The 17195-nt window shown below is 35.8% G+C and overlaps 1 protein-coding gene and 1 long non-coding RNA gene across 2 annotated transcripts in view; one reads left to right on the top strand and one right to left on the bottom strand.

The window, feature by feature from the left end:
* The window catches only part of LOC129730800 (gamma-aminobutyric acid receptor-associated protein), a 28968-nt gene extending 20388 nt beyond the window's left edge, over nt 1-8580 (bottom strand). The window contains exon 1 of the mRNA XM_055690375.1: nt 8370-8580. Coding sequence (XP_055546350.1) covers nt 8370-8459 — 90 coding nt within the window. The 5' untranslated portion in view covers nt 8460-8580. The remainder of the gene's footprint in view (nt 1-8369) is intronic.
* Nucleotides 8581-12888: 4308 nt separating this feature from the next.
* LOC129730253 (uncharacterized) lies at nt 12889-14868 on the top strand. The gene is made up of 4 exons (XR_008728816.1): nt 12889-13293; nt 13347-13524; nt 13659-14531; nt 14592-14868. It is a non-coding gene; the product is annotated as an uncharacterized LOC129730253 (long non-coding RNA).
* Nucleotides 14869-17195: the final 2327 nt, after the last annotated feature.

Below are 17195 nucleotides of genomic sequence, written 5' to 3'. Positions count from 1 at the left end.
TCAGTGGCGTCTCGTCCTATTGTGCACTACGTGCACTACACCAGGTGTTGTTGGTGGGGGCTTCATACCAATTTCAAGAGTAACTAACAAAAATCAAAAGCTAGAAAAAATCCATCAAACAGTATCAATCATCAACTAGTATTGCTCGCTGTGTACCATTTCTAGTGCACAAAATGAAAAACTACTTGTGACCCACTCTACCATAAGTACGAGAGGCATAAAGCCTGTAGTACACTCTTTGTCTAATGGTCAAATATTTGACCTCCTGACATAATGGTCAAATTTATTTGACATCATGGTTGTTGTTTGCCCGTGTTTGCCCCATGTTAAAATTGGAGAGTGACAAATAATTATCTTTGACCAAATTTTTATCTGTCAAAAAGTGACAAATATTTGACGCTGGGTCAAAGAGTGTACTACAGGCTTAAGACAAACCAAAAACCTCTCTGCGCAGTGCACTTATCAATACATAATATTGTTATGTATCTACATACAGAGGAGCGTGTACGCGTGTGGCCAGTGGATTTGGTTTGCAAGACCGATGTGTTAGGCCGTTCACATACTGGCGTGTCCTGCGTTGCGGAGACGGTTCGCCTTGCCGTGGGTTAATGTACAACTCTACTTAGCGCTGTACATTAACCCACGGCATGGCGAACCGTCTCCGCAACGCATAACGCGTCAGTATGTAAACGGCCTTAGTGTTGATTCCGTGCACTCCTGTCAGTGAACTTGAAGAAATGAGAACAAACACGGAGAGCGTTGAAATTTGACAACGTTGTACACTCTCCGCAAGTCGCATGCTGCTTCATTCAAGCTAGTCAGCCTATATACAGGTTCACTAATTCGAGCATTGAATGCAGCTTCATTAGAGAAGGGGTAGGTGGGAAACTGAGTGAGGCCCTCGCCTTGAGTATGCGACAAGGCCGACAAAAGTGTCTTTTTTCACGGTGAGGAATAATATTAACAATGAAAACGATTACGCGCGTCCAAGCACATCCATAACACAAGCATGACAAGGGCCTAAGGCCGGTGTTAGTATTGGCTACTGAAAATACTCTCGGTGGCATTGTATGTAACACACGTGATGTTGTATTGCCTGGGTGGTAGAATGAAATGATTTTCTTTCAGTATTTTTCAAGAGGCAAATGCAGTACGTTCAAGAGGCAAATGCAGTACGTAAATATGGAGCCAGATCTTGTTGAAGACCTTCTAGTCAAGCCATTCTCAATACGAACTGTAGAAGGAAAGCTTCTGGTCACAAAATACAAGCTCCTCTACCAAAGCTAGAAAATATCAAGTCAACGTTTTTCAGAGGTGGAATGACAGTTACACGAAAATTTAGCGTGAACGCTTATGATGCAACGTGGCTGTGCGGGTCACAGACACGTGGTAAACTCTATATTGCTGGCCGTGTCTCTTGTTTCAAAATCCTAGTGATAAATGCGTGTGGATAAAGGATGGATATGGGGATTTGAACCATCTTTCCTCGGCCATGAAGGGGTATGCAGCGCATTTCTAAGAATAAATCTGGTGTTTGAAGACGATATTTTTATAAATAAATTTGATTCTTTTTCAGGTTTTTTCAAATTTTAGAAAGAAAAAATGATATTTTGAAAAATAGAAATAAACACTAGTGTTTGTAACATCAAGGCAACCAGTGAAAAGTTGTCCTTGACATTAGAGTGGAAAATTTGATTATTCTTTGTCCAACCTCGAATATAAATAGACGTTCTTTAGTAAAAACTGTTTAGTTCATTTAAACCTTTGGACATATCATTTTGGCGACGAGTATTCTAAGAATCCACAAACATGAGAACATTCACAGGTCTTATTACAGGGCACTGTCCGAGTAAGTAACATCACAAGAAGATAGGCAAACTTGATGATGATAAATGTCGCCTGTGTGGCATCGAAACCGAAACTTCAGAATATCTACTCTGCGAATGCCGAGTAATAATACAACGCAGATTGCGTATCTTCGATAAGGGACACATAGAACCTACCGAAATTTGGAGGGAAAGTCCTGGTGAGGTAATAAACTTCATACAAAGTGCGTTGCCCAACTGGGATAAATGTGCAATGTAGCAAGGACATCAACTCGCCAAATAGTGATGTACCTGCTTGTACGCACTTAGAGTAAGGTGAAGCATACCACAATAGAACAAACAATGGTCGCAGTGGTTCAGTCTTCTACAAGGGAATCCACAAACATGGCAGAAGATACACAGTGAAAAAAAATTTACATTACTTCAAATGCACATAAATGGAGCATTGGAAACCATGTAATATTCCGTGTGGTATTATATTCACATGCAAAGTAAATGAATATATTGTGAATTTGCATGCATATTTATATTCGAAGCTTTCGGTTTATATCAATTAACGTACAAATTTACATGGTTTAAAACGATTCTGTATTCTGCATTATTAACGGTGTGAAATTGTATATGTTTTTCACTTTATGTGCTATAAACCGTTATGTGCTTTCTTTTGTATTAGTTGTAAATTTCATTTTTTGGTACTGTGTAGAGTTGATCAGCAGCCGCAACCGGAAATTCAAGATGATTCTCAAGATGGCCTAACTTTTACAGCAGATGGCGGCCCAGCAGCAGCCTCAGTATTAAACCCCGGGGCAGATTTTGGAGTCCCTCTCATCGAACATCACCGAGTTTATTTTCGACTAAGAAAACGGAGTTACATTCGGACGCTGGTTTAACAGCTACCAGGACCTCTTCGAGAACGATGCAGGCCAGTTGAATGATGCGGCGAAGGTACATCTACTTCTCCGGAAGCTGGATACCCATTCGCACAGCCGCCATCTCAACTACATCCTGTCAAAGCTTCCCAAGGACGTGAAGTTTGAAGACACAGTCAAGATTCTCAATAAAATCTTCGGGCATCTAACGTCAACGTTCCGGAAGCGATTCATGTGACTTTTCACGATTGTTGTTAACCATCTGCCGATGAACACTCAGCAAGCAGAGAGCACTCAACCGCTGTTCAACCATTGTTGACCTCAGCCAGGTTTTCACCCGACGTAATGGGCTGAACGGTCTTTCGGCTAGCAGGTCTATAAGATCCAGCTCTTCCAAGTTCTTACGATCTGCTCTCATGCTGCTGCAATGTTGATACCAAACTTCCACCTCTCCAACAAAATTGTCAACTTCGTAGAAAATTACGAAACTTTCGGTTTTGCGCTTGAACTCTTCGAACGACATGTGTATTACGTTAGCGGGATGCAGCAAGGACAACGCGTAGGCAGGTGCACTATCTTCACCGAACCGTGTTTCCAGTGAGGTTGCAAGAGAATCACGGTAAGGAGTTCACAGCTCGGTTCCAATACTCCAAGCTAGTTGATGCAGGCGGATTTGCCCGGTACTTTTGCCGCTGCAATGTCCTTAGTGGATCAAAAGCAAAACCAGTGCAATTCCATGCAACATAGGGCAAGCATTTCAATCAATTATTTTTGATCTGGCTTTACACAACAGATGTTTCTATGGGCTAAAGATGTCATTTTGTGATATCAGAGTTAAATCTAGAAAACCTATAACGAGCGTCTTAGCAGAGTGATTGAGATCAATCAAAGAAATAGTTATCGGTTTCCGTTATACTCTACTAAATTTTTTTTTTTTTTTTGGAAATATATATTGAAATTCAGTCCGCAAATATATATTTCGACTGTGACGTACAGTCTTCCTCAGTGCTTATGTGGACATAAGCACTGAGGAAGACTGTACGTCACAGTCGAAATATATATTTGCGGACTGAATTTCAATATTTATTTCCAAAAAAAAAAAAAAAAATTAGTAGAGTATAACGGAAACCGATAACTATTTCTTTGATTGATATCAGAGTTATTGAAAACAAAATTCTGCACCAATATCAACAACTAGGGGGGGGGGGGGGGGGCAACGGCTCCCCCTGCCCCCCTCTGGCTTCGCCTATGCTTATGCATGTGTATGGATAGTTGTATCGGATGTATGGATAGGAATAGCGTGTGTATGGAAAACTTTTGCGTGTATATGGATAGCTATAGCATGTGTGTATAAAAAACTATAGCTACAGCGTGTGTATAAAGTTTTAATGTGTCTATAGGTAGTTATAGCATGTGTGTGGATGACTATAGCGGGTGTTTATCGAAGATTATTATTATCATTAAAAATATTAAAGCGCCCTCACGAAAACAATTGTAAATTTGATTTTACAGCAGCGATTTTAACTTCTTCAGCCAGTCTTTATTCATCGAGGAAAAATTACTGCCGATGAATGATCAACACCTGTTTACTAGAAATTTCATTGAGGTCAAAACAGGTTCTTTTATCATAGTATCATAAATTATTGGTAAAAAGAGTTGAAAATTTTCTCAATAAGCATTCATTAAATTTTCGTTTTTGTTTCTCGGTGCGCGGTTTTGGTTTTGTTTCTCGCACACAGAGAAAAAAACAAACTTGTCGCTATCGTGAAAAATAACAAAACAATTAGAAATGCTCTGAATCACAATTAAAGAAGTTAATATATTTTCCTGTCACTCGCCAAAACCTTGATAACAACTACCGAAAAGCGTGTAATTGAGCTCTTGCTATTTCAAGTTATTGAAATAAACGTATTTTTTTTTAAACACATGAAGTTATCGATTTAATGTCAAACAATTTTTAAATTTAAAATTTTCGCTTGAATCGTTCTGGTTTCCAATTTCATATAGTTTCGTTGAGTTTGCTTTTTGCTTAGATAGGTAAATTTTACCCAATTCGCTAAATTAAATGATTGTCTTAGTAGTGCAGCTACGAACAATGGTTTGATTCGAACAAAGGTTTGATTCGAATATGTATGAAATGACAGCGATTAAATAAGAGAGATCCATTCTTTTAGTATATATTATTATTTATAACGTTTTAGCGTCTCAGCATTCAGAAATGCACTGTTAGATAAAATTGCAGCAAATACTAGAGTTGCAATTCCCTATACTATTTGTTTTAATGGAATATAAGAATACCGTAGTCCTACGTCATGCGGTCGTGTCTTGAATACCACCCTCCTACTTTTTATATTTCATTACTGCTATAGTACAACTCATATCAAAAATATTTCACATCGTGAACATCAATATTTCGAAAACTCACAGAACGGAAATATCCATATTGGATTGTATTTTGTGATATCGGGCTGTTCCACAGAAACTGGGAGTTGCCATTTCGGATTTCAAAATGACGTATGGAGCTCCATTTTTGGAAGTATTGGAATTGTTGACCAAATACCACTATTTTCCTGAAACCGGAAGGCGCATTTGGAAAATGTTATGTGGGGTCATTCCCAGTTCCGAATATGTGGTGACATTCGGGCCATTCGACAATTGTTTACAGTAAAACCTCTTGTATGTAACTTTTGAAAAAATGAAATCAACGTAAGAAGGATTGAGCATGACCACTCATGCTTAGTTCTCCTCTACAATGAAATCTAAAGAGATGACGTAATTTTTTTAAATGGAACTGTTTGTTGGTATCCAAGGAACACGTCTGAGAAGAAGTGAGAGTCTTCCGATAACTAACAATTGTGCTTTAATTCACAAAACTACGTAGAAATTCAAAAAAATATGACTTTAATTCACAAAATTACGTAGAAAATCAAAAAAAAATTATGACTTTAATTCACAAAACTACGTAGAAATTCAAAAAAAATAAAGACTCTTGATGCTTAAGTCGCTTCTTAATCAATGTTCAAACCACTGCAATATGCCCTTTCCTCCAGCTCAATGTTCTAAGATCTGGTTTGGGTAAAAGTAAAAAAAAAGGAAAAAGGTAAATCGAATCCCGTAGTGTTACTATTCACAAAACTACGAAAACACCAGAAACGTAAAAAATCATATGTCAGCGCTATGTGTATATGTATAAATTTCAAGAGAATATGTATATATTTCAAAAAGAGTGTTTTAAGGTGTTTTTCTGTATACAGACAATTATCTTCAAACATAAGTAGTTCTATGAATAATATTTAAACTTTTAGCAATAAGATACTCTTTATTTTTCTCATATGTCTTTCCTGATCATTAACAAACATTTCAATGAAAAACAATCACGAATCATAGCTTTTAATTTTGGTTAAGAGGCGAATTGAGCCTCATTCATCATCATATGTTACGTAGTTTGTGGATAATATTTCAAGTTTTAGTAATCAGATACCTATTATATTATTATTATAATTATGATTATTTTTCCTCAAATGTCTTTCCTGAACATCAACGAACATTTAAATGAAAAAGAATCACGTAAGAATCACGAATTCAACATAAAAAGGTATAATTTTGCATATTTTACGTAGTTTTGTGAATTATACTTCAAGTTTTAGTAAAAAGATACCTGTTATTTTTCCTCTAATGACTTTCCTGAACATCAACGAACATTTTAATAAAAAAAACAACACATATCATCGCTTTTAATTTTGATTTAAAGACGAATTGAGTATAAAAAGACAATTTTGCATGTTTTACGTAGGTTTGTGAATAATATATCAAGTTTTAGTAATCGGATAGTTTTTATTTTTCCTCAAATGGCTTTTCTGAACATTAACAAACATTGTAGGTAATGAAAAAAGAATCATATGTCATCGCTTCAAATTTTGATCTAAAGGCAAACTCAGCATAAAAAGCCATATTTTTTATGTTCTATGTAGTTTTGTGAATAATATCTCAAGTTTTAGTAATCAGATACCTTTTATTTTTTCCTCAAATGTCTTTCCTAAACATCAACGAACATGTTTATGCAATAAAAAACCTGCATGTTAACGCTTATTTTTTTATCTAGAGCGATTTAAAATTATAATGATTACACCTCAGAGGCGGAGGAAATAATATCAAAAAGATCAAGCGTTAAGAAACTCCATTTTTGTAAAAGAGAAGATTTTTTGTTTTGGGCGATAAAAAATAACAATGTTCAGAAAACAAATGCATTTTTGGATGGCTGATAACTCAGTAGAAGGTTGAAAAATTCGGAAATATCTATAAAAAAAACTAGGAATGAAAATTGTGATCTTTAGTGCCTTCTCATAGAAAACTTTATGTTGCTCGTAATATGTAAGAGATAGAAACATGATATCTTCGGCAAAGTTTGTTGTTTTGAGATAACCCATCATTCTACATTAAAAGATACATTTTTGTATATCCTTAAACTTCTCCGAACATACGTTATGGCTATTATCAACATTTAAATCACTATTTAGGTAATAATCGCACAAACGGCAAAATAAAACACAGTGCAATGGAGATATTGAGCTTTAGCGGATTTTTATACAAATGCTTAGTTTTCCATCACATGTAAAAATGTCAATATCTTAGCCCTCCGATAAGATATCAAGGATCTTTCTTATGTAAACTTTCGTCATGAATCCTCCTTTTAAGTAAAAGTTTCAGTTCATGGCTTAAATTCTTTTTGTATGTATTTCAAAGGGTTTTATCTAAAAATTATGAGAAAAAACACTTTTTTGCGTTGTTTAGTGGACATTGTGAGTCAAATAACTGAATGCAATGCTAAACCAAACCATGTAACATATTCAAAATTAACCCTACAAAAATAAAAAAATATATGGAAAAATGTGGGAATCGAACAGAAGTGCAAGAGTGGTTTCGTAGCTCTTAAAAGTCATTTTTTTATAAATCATATTTGGGCAACATGAAAACAATTTTTTAGAAAGACGAAACGTACTACAAAAATAACATTATTTTTCAATTTAAGGTTAAGCACCTTGACTTTTTGAACATAAATTTTTTTAGCCTAATGTACCTACATATGTTTATACATATTCAAACGTTGAAATCTATTTTAATATATCCATTGGTTCTATTTTAGGCTCTATCCTGCATATTTTGCAAAATACTTTCATTCTTTCCAATCAAAAATGATGAGCGTGATTATGTTTTTATATTTAAATTCAAGTTTATTGAACAACGCAACACTTAATTGATGTTCATGTTTAAACAGATGTACCCATGACATTATTTGTTAAGTAAAAATAACAATAAAAAATAAAAATTATTATAACAATTAATGCAAAAGCCTTCTATCTTGTTGAAGGTAGTTGTGTTTATTTCAACACGAAGCTTTAATTCAAAATCTAGCACTACACACACATAGCTAATCTTCAATCGTTTGTCGTATAATGCATTAAACAAAGAAAATTTTTTATAAGACGTAATATTTTTGGTACGATGGTAAGTGTTGATTATACATCACGATGTTAATGTTTGCACAAAAATTTTCAATAGGTTATTTGATTTGAAAACCCTCACAGAAAATTAACATAAAAACTGATCGGACATTTTGATTTTCTGCTACACAATGAATCATTCAAGAAAAACAGAAATCTTTACTAGAACTTACTGGTACGCGATCCGGATATTTACGACGAATTTTGTCTCCTTCAGCCTTTCGCTTTTCGAAAGGATGTTCTTCCTTATACTGGAATTTCATATTTATTTAATTGATTCGTTTAATCAAAAATGTTTCTTAAATCTGATGTCCTTCACACTATATTTTCAATCAAACTAAATTCGGGACTGCGAAGGTGCTGATATTTGTTTGGGTCTAGCAAGAGAAAAAAAAGAAGGGAATATTTTTGCTTTTGTCATCATACACATTTTGACAATCGCATACGAGAGTTCGCGTAGGTGCGAACAGCCTTTAAAATATTCGTAGACGCGAATAAAGAAACGAATTGCGATTTACGCTGCAACTGCAAGTACGAAAGAGATGCCCAATAGTTGTTTACAAATTACGCCCATTTTGGGTGTTTGGGATGGAAAATATCGATTAAAACGGATATCGATAGTTTTCTCACAGAAAATTAAAACTACCCAAATATGCGTATTTTTGACGCAAAGTGATTTACCTACTTTTGAGCTAGGACAGGACGTGACAAGAGAAACCAAAAATCACCCAAAGTTCTGTCAAAGCGAAAGCCCTCTCTAATTGGTCGATTTTACTTAGCGCACTGTTAAATTTCATTATTTGTCGGTACGGTTGGCCGTTGGAAAATCCTTGATATTTATATTTTGCTAATTAAACATTTTTGGAAACACTGGCAAGCGTCGTGCCGTAAAATCACAATGTTTCATGAGGGCAATTTTGAACGAAAAGAAGAATAACTAGAAGCCACTTGTCACATCCTGTCCTAGCTTTTGAGTACCTGCACGGAAGTCATCATTTAGGTAAAATCGTAAAATTGAATACCTTGGCGTAAGGACGAATGACCACCATTTATTTACTAACAGTGTTGAGAAGTCACCATTTGTGATTGGACACACATACTTACACATACTTTACTAATATTTATCATAAATACTTAAGCTACTAACAAATCCCCCTATAAAGAAAAAAAATCGTTGCGTGCAGATCCGAAGTCGAGCATTAGGAACCGAGATTTTTACCCAAAATTAAGTACAGTCGCCGTTCGATAACTGCAAGACTTTTAACTGCAACGCTTTTTAACTGCAAGACCGATAACTGCAACAACTTTGCAGTTATCGGACCGCAATCCATCAAATCTGATGTCAAAGTCATATTTGACATTGAAGTGACAGATCTCGCGGGGGGAATCTAAATGCATTCAAAAATGAAAATTGTTGAATCTCTAGAAACATTTTAAAATCATTTTCTCTCATTTCTCTCAATCATTTCTCTCGATTTTTTTTCGATTTCGTATATGTACTTGTTGTCTCTTCATTCTGGATGGGAGAATATAGATATTCGCTATTAATCAATGAAGCAAAATCACCATGGTAAACCACATACATTCCATAATTATTATAAGAGCGAAAAAATACCCCTTGTGCATTGTAGATCACAAACAATATTTTGTTAACTAGCGTTGAATAGACCATTTTACGAACTGGCAGGTGTCACGGATCTTGCTGACATTGATGTTGCTTTTACTTGCGTTATGTCAGCGGTTCCAAGCTCTCTGTCAAAATTTCAATCATGAATTGAGTTCAGAAACGTCTCGTAAAATGGTCTATTGTAGTGATGAATTTTATCTTCGCCTACATATTGATTATGTAAAGAAGTTACTAAAACGCAAAAAATTATGATGCGGAAATCGAATTGATCAATCGAAAAGCTTGCCTATTTTAGTTTTCTGATATTTTCTACCACTATTTCATTAGAAAAATACATATCGACATCATTGGAAACAAAAATGGTAGTGACGGACCCCCCTCTAAATTTTGGCATGTGTCAAGTGTTGCAGTTATCGAACGGTATTCGATAACTGCAATGTAAACATGTTGCAGTTATCGAACGACGACTGTATTCGCATTTTATAGACCTTTTTACGTACGAATGTCCCAACAAACAATTATTAGCTAAATAAGCTCTTTAACAACGTTAATTGTTCAGCTTTGGCTGAATATCTGTCGATATAAACCCTTCCAAGCAGATATTCAACCTTTAACCAGTCGGATTTGGAGAACTAATACAGCTTGTTGCGTAAATGGCTTTATTTATCAGCAGAAGAAGTACCTAAACAATAATTATACCGCTCTTGGTAACCTGTATACCGACAGTGAAAAGTTTTTTAGGCACTTATTCAGAGCCGGATTTACGATTGTGGGGGCCCGGGGTCCAGTTTACAGTGGGGGCCCCAGAATAAAACAAACCCGTTTTTTATCGTACGAGTTTAAAACATTTATTTGTTATTGAAAAGTTACCAAAAATTTGCTAGAATTTTTTCTTACGAGTTTTTTTTTGCAGAGAATTTATTGATTGAATAATCAACATTCAGCTCCTTCAGAATATTGTACTCTCAACCTAACAATGCTAAGTTTGACAGCCTTTCACTCTTCATAGTCGTACGCAACCTATTTTCAATCAGTTTCATCTTCGATAAAGACCTTTCTCCAGTTGCGTTCGAGATCATTAGGCTCAAATAAATAAATGTATGCAACTTCTTGAAATCCGGAATTTTTTTCTTGATATCTGAAAAATTAAAACCTACCGCAATTTGAAAAAATGCGATCCGCAAGCAAAAATTTGCACACAATTTGAGAAAGACTGCGCAAACATAAGGCTACGCTGGCAATAATCTACAGAAACTAGAAAAAACTACACACTTCTGCAGGTCAATAAAATCTGCACACGGACTCTGAAAATCTGCATTTTGCAACGCAAATCTAGTATCCCTGATTCGGACAGGTAAACTTATTTTCGGAATCAACAGCAATGCATTAAAAAAACTTGTGGAATATTTTCTTTCCTGCTTGATCTCCCATGCGCGCTGGTTCGATTCAAATGGTGTGTTAATGTGTGTCATTCCAAGAGAATCGAAGGTTAACTCTTATGGATGTAGTTGTGATATTGGCGCTCGCGAAAAAATAACACTGAAGGAAAGTTTCAGATTGAAATGGTCTGTTCAAATTTTCTTACTGTAAATTGAACTTTTGATTGAATCTCGTTTTTGATAGAGAAAAGAACTTTTTCTCGTTTTGTGGGGGCCCCAAAAATGTGGGGGCCCGGGGCCCGGGCCCCCTGGGCCCCCCCTTAAATCCGGCTCTGCACTTATTCAATTTTTATCAAGCCTTTTCAAACACCGCTTTAAAGCTACTAAATGTTTGCCTTATAAGCACTTCCTAAGCCACATAAAAACCTTTAAATGTCAATTATTCAACCATTACCACATTTTTATTCTTATAGAAAAAGCGCTTATTAAGCAGTTGTAGAGCTGAAAGAAAAAAGAGTATTTTTGAAGAACTTTTTCATCAGTATATTATTTTTCGTGCTATATTCTACATTAGGAGGAATATTTCTTGGTATGTCGTGTTATTTATTTAGTAGCGCATTTTTCAAAAAACAATTTTTGATTTATGACCTGGTGTCATTTACCTCTCTAAGTCTCGAACTCATAGTCTCCAGATTGTTAGCCGATCGTTTTTCCATTTGTACCATACTGCGATTTCACTCGGAGGCGAAAAATACTTGTACACTACCTTCCAGTTTGTCTGTAACCAAAGTATCTATTGAGGCTGTGTGATCACTGAATTACGAATGACTAAGCGCTTACATATTTGAGCGCCCCTCGCCGCAAACGTCAGAGAAAAGGAAACAAAAATAATTGCTTTGTATAGAGATGAGTGACTTTTCACCTACGCACACTAGGAAGCGTGTAATCCCATGTAAAGTTGCTTTTGTTTCCTCCAAACTGTAAATCATCGCATCTCGTTGCTTCGACTTTTATCACTTTTTAACATTTTGATCGATTATGTTCAGCAGCTTCTTCCGATTCCTGATCACGAATGAAAAAATTCATTCAGAAACAAGTTTAAAACATATAATGAGTGTTCAACTGAATATTTGTCCAGCTGCTTAAAACATAGCATTGCAAACAAAACAGCTATTTGTAAATATTTTCCTCAACTAGTGGCACTAGCACATTCGGACGTAAAAAGGTCTATAGAGATAAGTGACTTTTCAACTACGCACACTAGTAAACGTGTAGAGCCGTGTAAAGGTGCTTTTGTTTTCCCTAACTTTAAATCATCGCATATCGTTGTTTCAACTTTTTATCATTTTTTGCTACCTTTTGTCGATAACGTTCACCAGCTTCTCCAGATTCTTGTTCACGGATGAAAAGTATATTCAGAATCGAGTTAAAACTAACAATAGGTGTCCAACTGTATATTTGTCCCGCTGCTCAAAACCTTGCATCGCAAACATACAGCGATGTGTTCATATTTTCCTCAACCCGTGGCACTAACACATTCGTAAGCAAATAGGTCTATTCCATCCACACAGACGCGTTGTCGTGAGTTCAGTTTGATTTTATTATAAAATGGGTTAAAAACGTAATAAAACTTCGGTAAGTGATTATTGTTTGCTATATAGTGTCAATATATTGCCGTGGTTGCTGTAAATGTAATCTACTTCATGCTCAATCGTAATATTTTCGGTTATTTTTCAGACGATTATTTCTCAATAGTGCAAACTCTCGAAGCTGGAAAACCGGTTCTTTCAATAGTTCCTCAAAGATGGGTACAAGGCAAATATTTGTACTGGCCGGATCGAAAAGCGGAACAGCTACTAAAGGATTCTTCAAGTTGTCCGGCAGCGGGATGGAGCAAATTATTGTGTATTGTAAAACAACAACGAATCGACAGTTTAACTGAAGCGCAGGAGGAAGCAGCCAATTTGTCCGGTGTCACGACGGATATATCAGATGCAGGTCCATCAAACGTTCTAAATAAACGTTTTAAACGTAAACAAGTCGAACAGATTGCGGATCTGAATTTTAATAATTTTATAACAGCTAGTCATGGTAAGTTACGGAAAAATAAAAATTGATCATAGTGCAAATAACAATTTTTGTAGATGGTTCAGAAAATCTAAATGTGCTACCACTTCCACAACTGTCGTACTGAAAACTGCTGAGCTAGAGAGGCCGCTTTTGGAATCTGAGAAAGTCGTAGAAGAATCAGAAACCCATCCGTATACACCCACCGTCAGTTTGCAAGAAATTGAAACGCTGCCGTCATTTCATGTGGCCCAGGTATGATCGAATTTATACTTGTATGTTCCTTGAAGTCACAAAATGCACATTAATCGGACAGAGAACATTTCCAATTGAGTTCTGTTAGTTTTTCGCAAAAAATAAATACTTTGTCTTTTCAATCGTTACTGCAGATGCATAATGATTTTTTTCAGCCGAGTCCGCAAAATGCGAAATTTTCGACAAATTGGACAACATCAAAAAAGAAATACAAAGTTCTGTGATGGGAGCCATTGAAAACATGATTGTTAGGACAGTAGCAACAATAAAAAGCGATTTGGACGCGAAATTAGCTTTTATGCAAAAACTGTCAACACCTGATAAGGCAAACATCGACCTGTTTAATATTGCTCCTGTCTCGTCCGAGAGTGAACTCAAGGAATTATATAGTAAACTGGAGGATGCAGAATATGCGTAAAAGTTTGTAAGTATGAACTTTCTGAGTATACATTTATTTTTGAAAATTTCCGCACATATGAGGGATAGTGGGGCGCAATGATTTTGTACGTGATATCATTAATTGGTGAAACCCTGGAAAAAAAAGCAATTCGCTGTTGAACTAAATAATGTAAATTTTAAAACAGTGAAAGGGACTTCAACGACGAATTATTACCTGTGCAACAAATTGCTAACGGATGATTCTGCATGCAAATTTACACTTTATGTTTTTCAGTTTACTTTCATGAAGACTTTTGTTGGTAGCCAAGGAGATCCTTGTAACGGAATGAACATTTGCTATGACCTGATCGATCGCTTTTTCGAACGTAAATTTATGGTATGATGTTCATGGACCGGCTGCAGTCGCGGCGAGAAAAGAAAGTGCGCTTTAAAGCAATTTCAAAATGTTCTCAATGCATTTTTCACAATCGTGCAAAATGGTAATGAAAATTTTTCTATCAAAATGTTAGAAAGCTTTTTCAAGTCAATTGCTAAAAATGCAAAAAAGCGAAGTGAAGCTAGAGGGCTGCGCATGTCCAGTGTCCATCGAAGACCGAAGAAACAAAAGAGTAATGTTTTAAATTTCAAAATTGCTTTGCGATCTAAATGACTGATTTTTAAATTTTCAGATGCCACGACAGTTTCAATGAATGTTGAGTATATTGATATAAGACATGATCAACACGCATCTGATACCAGTACTGAAGAAAATGATGAGAGTGATGTTCACCGCAAAATACATTGCAGCGAGGAAACATTTCACGATACTACAATGAATATGTGAACCATGCGATATTTGTAGCGCGCATGTATCATTTTGAACGTGTTTTCAAATTCACTATATGAAACATTTAAGTTAAGAAATAATAAGGCTCTTTATAGACGTTAAAACCTCCAAATTTATGCAGGACAATTCAAAAACATAAGTTTATTCCTCATTTTAAGTGAATCCACAATCATACCATAAGATCTGTTGTTTTTATATTTGGTTATGTAACCTGTTAGTTGAACGAACTGTAACAGTAAAGTTTAAACTGAACTAATGGTCCAGTCTGTTTTTTTTTTGATAATTAAAAAGAATTTCTGAATAATTTCCAAATTGAGTTTTAAGATTTATTTTGCTTTTCACTTTATTGGCGTTTTTGTTGTGGCAATGTATGTTGCAGTGGTACATAAACATATTTTGAATCTTTATACTTTATTGCTGCCAATTTGCATTGAATGTCCCTGCTACAGAAAAAATGTTGTTTTGTTGAAACTGCATTCTCAGAGGTATATATATGCAAAATTGATGAATAGACTGGAATATCGAAAAAATCTTTTTTTTTCCTTCAGACATTGACCTGTTATAATAATTTCACCTTTCGTATCGCATGTTGCGTTGGTCATTTTCATAATTTTCTCATCATTAGTTAGAAACCAAGAATCTCTGAATTTTGTGCTTAGAAGAAATTCATTTTTGAACTGACATTGAACATAATCTCCTCTACTTTTCAGCAGGTCTTGTGATTTGTTTCCATCATGCGAATTATTTCAAGTCAAAAACATGGAGTTTTTCAGAAATCCTGTTTGCTATTTGTTCCAAGCTGTTTTTACCCTGACGTATCATATGCTTTATTTGGTTCAAAGAGTTTTCAAATGAATAAGCAGATATCGATTGCAATGGACCGAATCTTCTTACGTCGGCAACTATGTGCTCCAAATTGTGGATGTTACTTGTAACATACTCTTCGCCATAAATGTTTTTGAATTCTTTGATATACTTCTCAAACATTAACTGTGCAATCGTAAGATACTTGAAGTATAGTTTACAGGAGCATATAGTGACGGCCAGGGCTGTCATTCGCATACTCATTGCGCTCAGTGTGTTAATTTTATGTCAATACACAACGAGAACGGTGTCGACTTCAGGAGTTAAGAATAATGAACGTCTTTCTTTAAAAGGGTTAGATTCCTCGGGTTATCTTAACCGGTGTGCAAAGGTCCTTTTCGCATTCGAAAGGCTTAAACACACAAGGGACAACCTCTGAAATCTAGCGTTCGGATTAAGAAAGATCTGTGCGAGTTCGTATTTGCTAGTGGTATGATTTTATTTGGTAGCAAATCGGGTTTATATAAAAAAATTTACAAATTGTAATCTTACGAACTATGCCTACGTATGGAAGAGAAAATGAGAGAGAAGATTCTCCGAATCTTCCTAAGGGAACAAATAAGAACGCGACAGAATTTCCATTCGCCTAGTCAGGTCAAATTTGCCTTCCCCTAATCCGGTACCTGAACGGGAAAAAGGTTTCGAACGTTATCGGCTTTCTTTACACGTGCCTACGACAACATTCATTCAGGTAGTTACAATGTTTTACAAAGCACCGGATTTGCATTCCCTATTTCCCTACTTAAGATGATAATGCGTACGCAGACGCGCCGGCTGATAATAGGACTTATCGCCCTTTTCTTTGAGCATTGTCCGGCCATAATTCACATAGTCATTGACGCTGGCTAAACCTAACAGACTGAGAAAATAGACCGCTTACGATCAGTGCACTCGCACGGATCTAGATATTCTATACCTGCTTCTAATCTAGCACCCGCACGAAGGGTCGGTCGGGGATTATCAATGGAGCAATCTCCTCTATGAAGGGAACCTATTGCGATTATTAAATCTATTCTAATTCCTTTTATAAGAACAATATTAAATGAGTTGCTGAATGACTATATTGTCAAGTTCTAAATAATGCGTTTGCTACATTCTGGACCCCATAAATCTACTAAGATTTATCAAAAAACTATTACGCATTATTACAAAATTATACATCTTTTCAAAATAAACATATTGCATTTACGGTTCAAATAAATTACTAACATATTACTACACTTCATCTTCTGTGGTGTGTTTCGCAGCCGTGTAGCGTCTTCTGGCGGTCTCCTTAATTCACGATTAGCCATGACTGTATCTAACGTAGATATACATTGCTGCTATCGCTATTTTCAGTGGCAGTATCGTAGGCTTCCCAATCGAGACAAATAGTTGAATGTTGTGGACAGTTTTTTCTGCCATCTCTATGTTGATCGCATCACGCCGAATTCGTCAAAAAACGGATTCAACTTAATTGGGAAGGATCCTTCCTGTACAATGTATTTCGATGTACCTCAGATGAGCGGCTTTGAAATTTATTCTCTTCTGCCATAATCTGATGATAAATTTGGTAGTGTAGTCTCCGCCAATCGGAGAAATC

The sequence above is a fragment of the Wyeomyia smithii genome, chromosome 3 (genome assembly GCF_029784165.1).
Source record: "Wyeomyia smithii strain HCP4-BCI-WySm-NY-G18 chromosome 3, ASM2978416v1, whole genome shotgun sequence".
NCBI classification, from domain to species: domain Eukaryota; kingdom Metazoa; phylum Arthropoda; class Insecta; order Diptera; family Culicidae; genus Wyeomyia; species Wyeomyia smithii.
The sequence above is the reverse complement of the archived record's forward strand: the minus strand, read 5'-3'. Positions and strand labels throughout refer to the sequence as shown.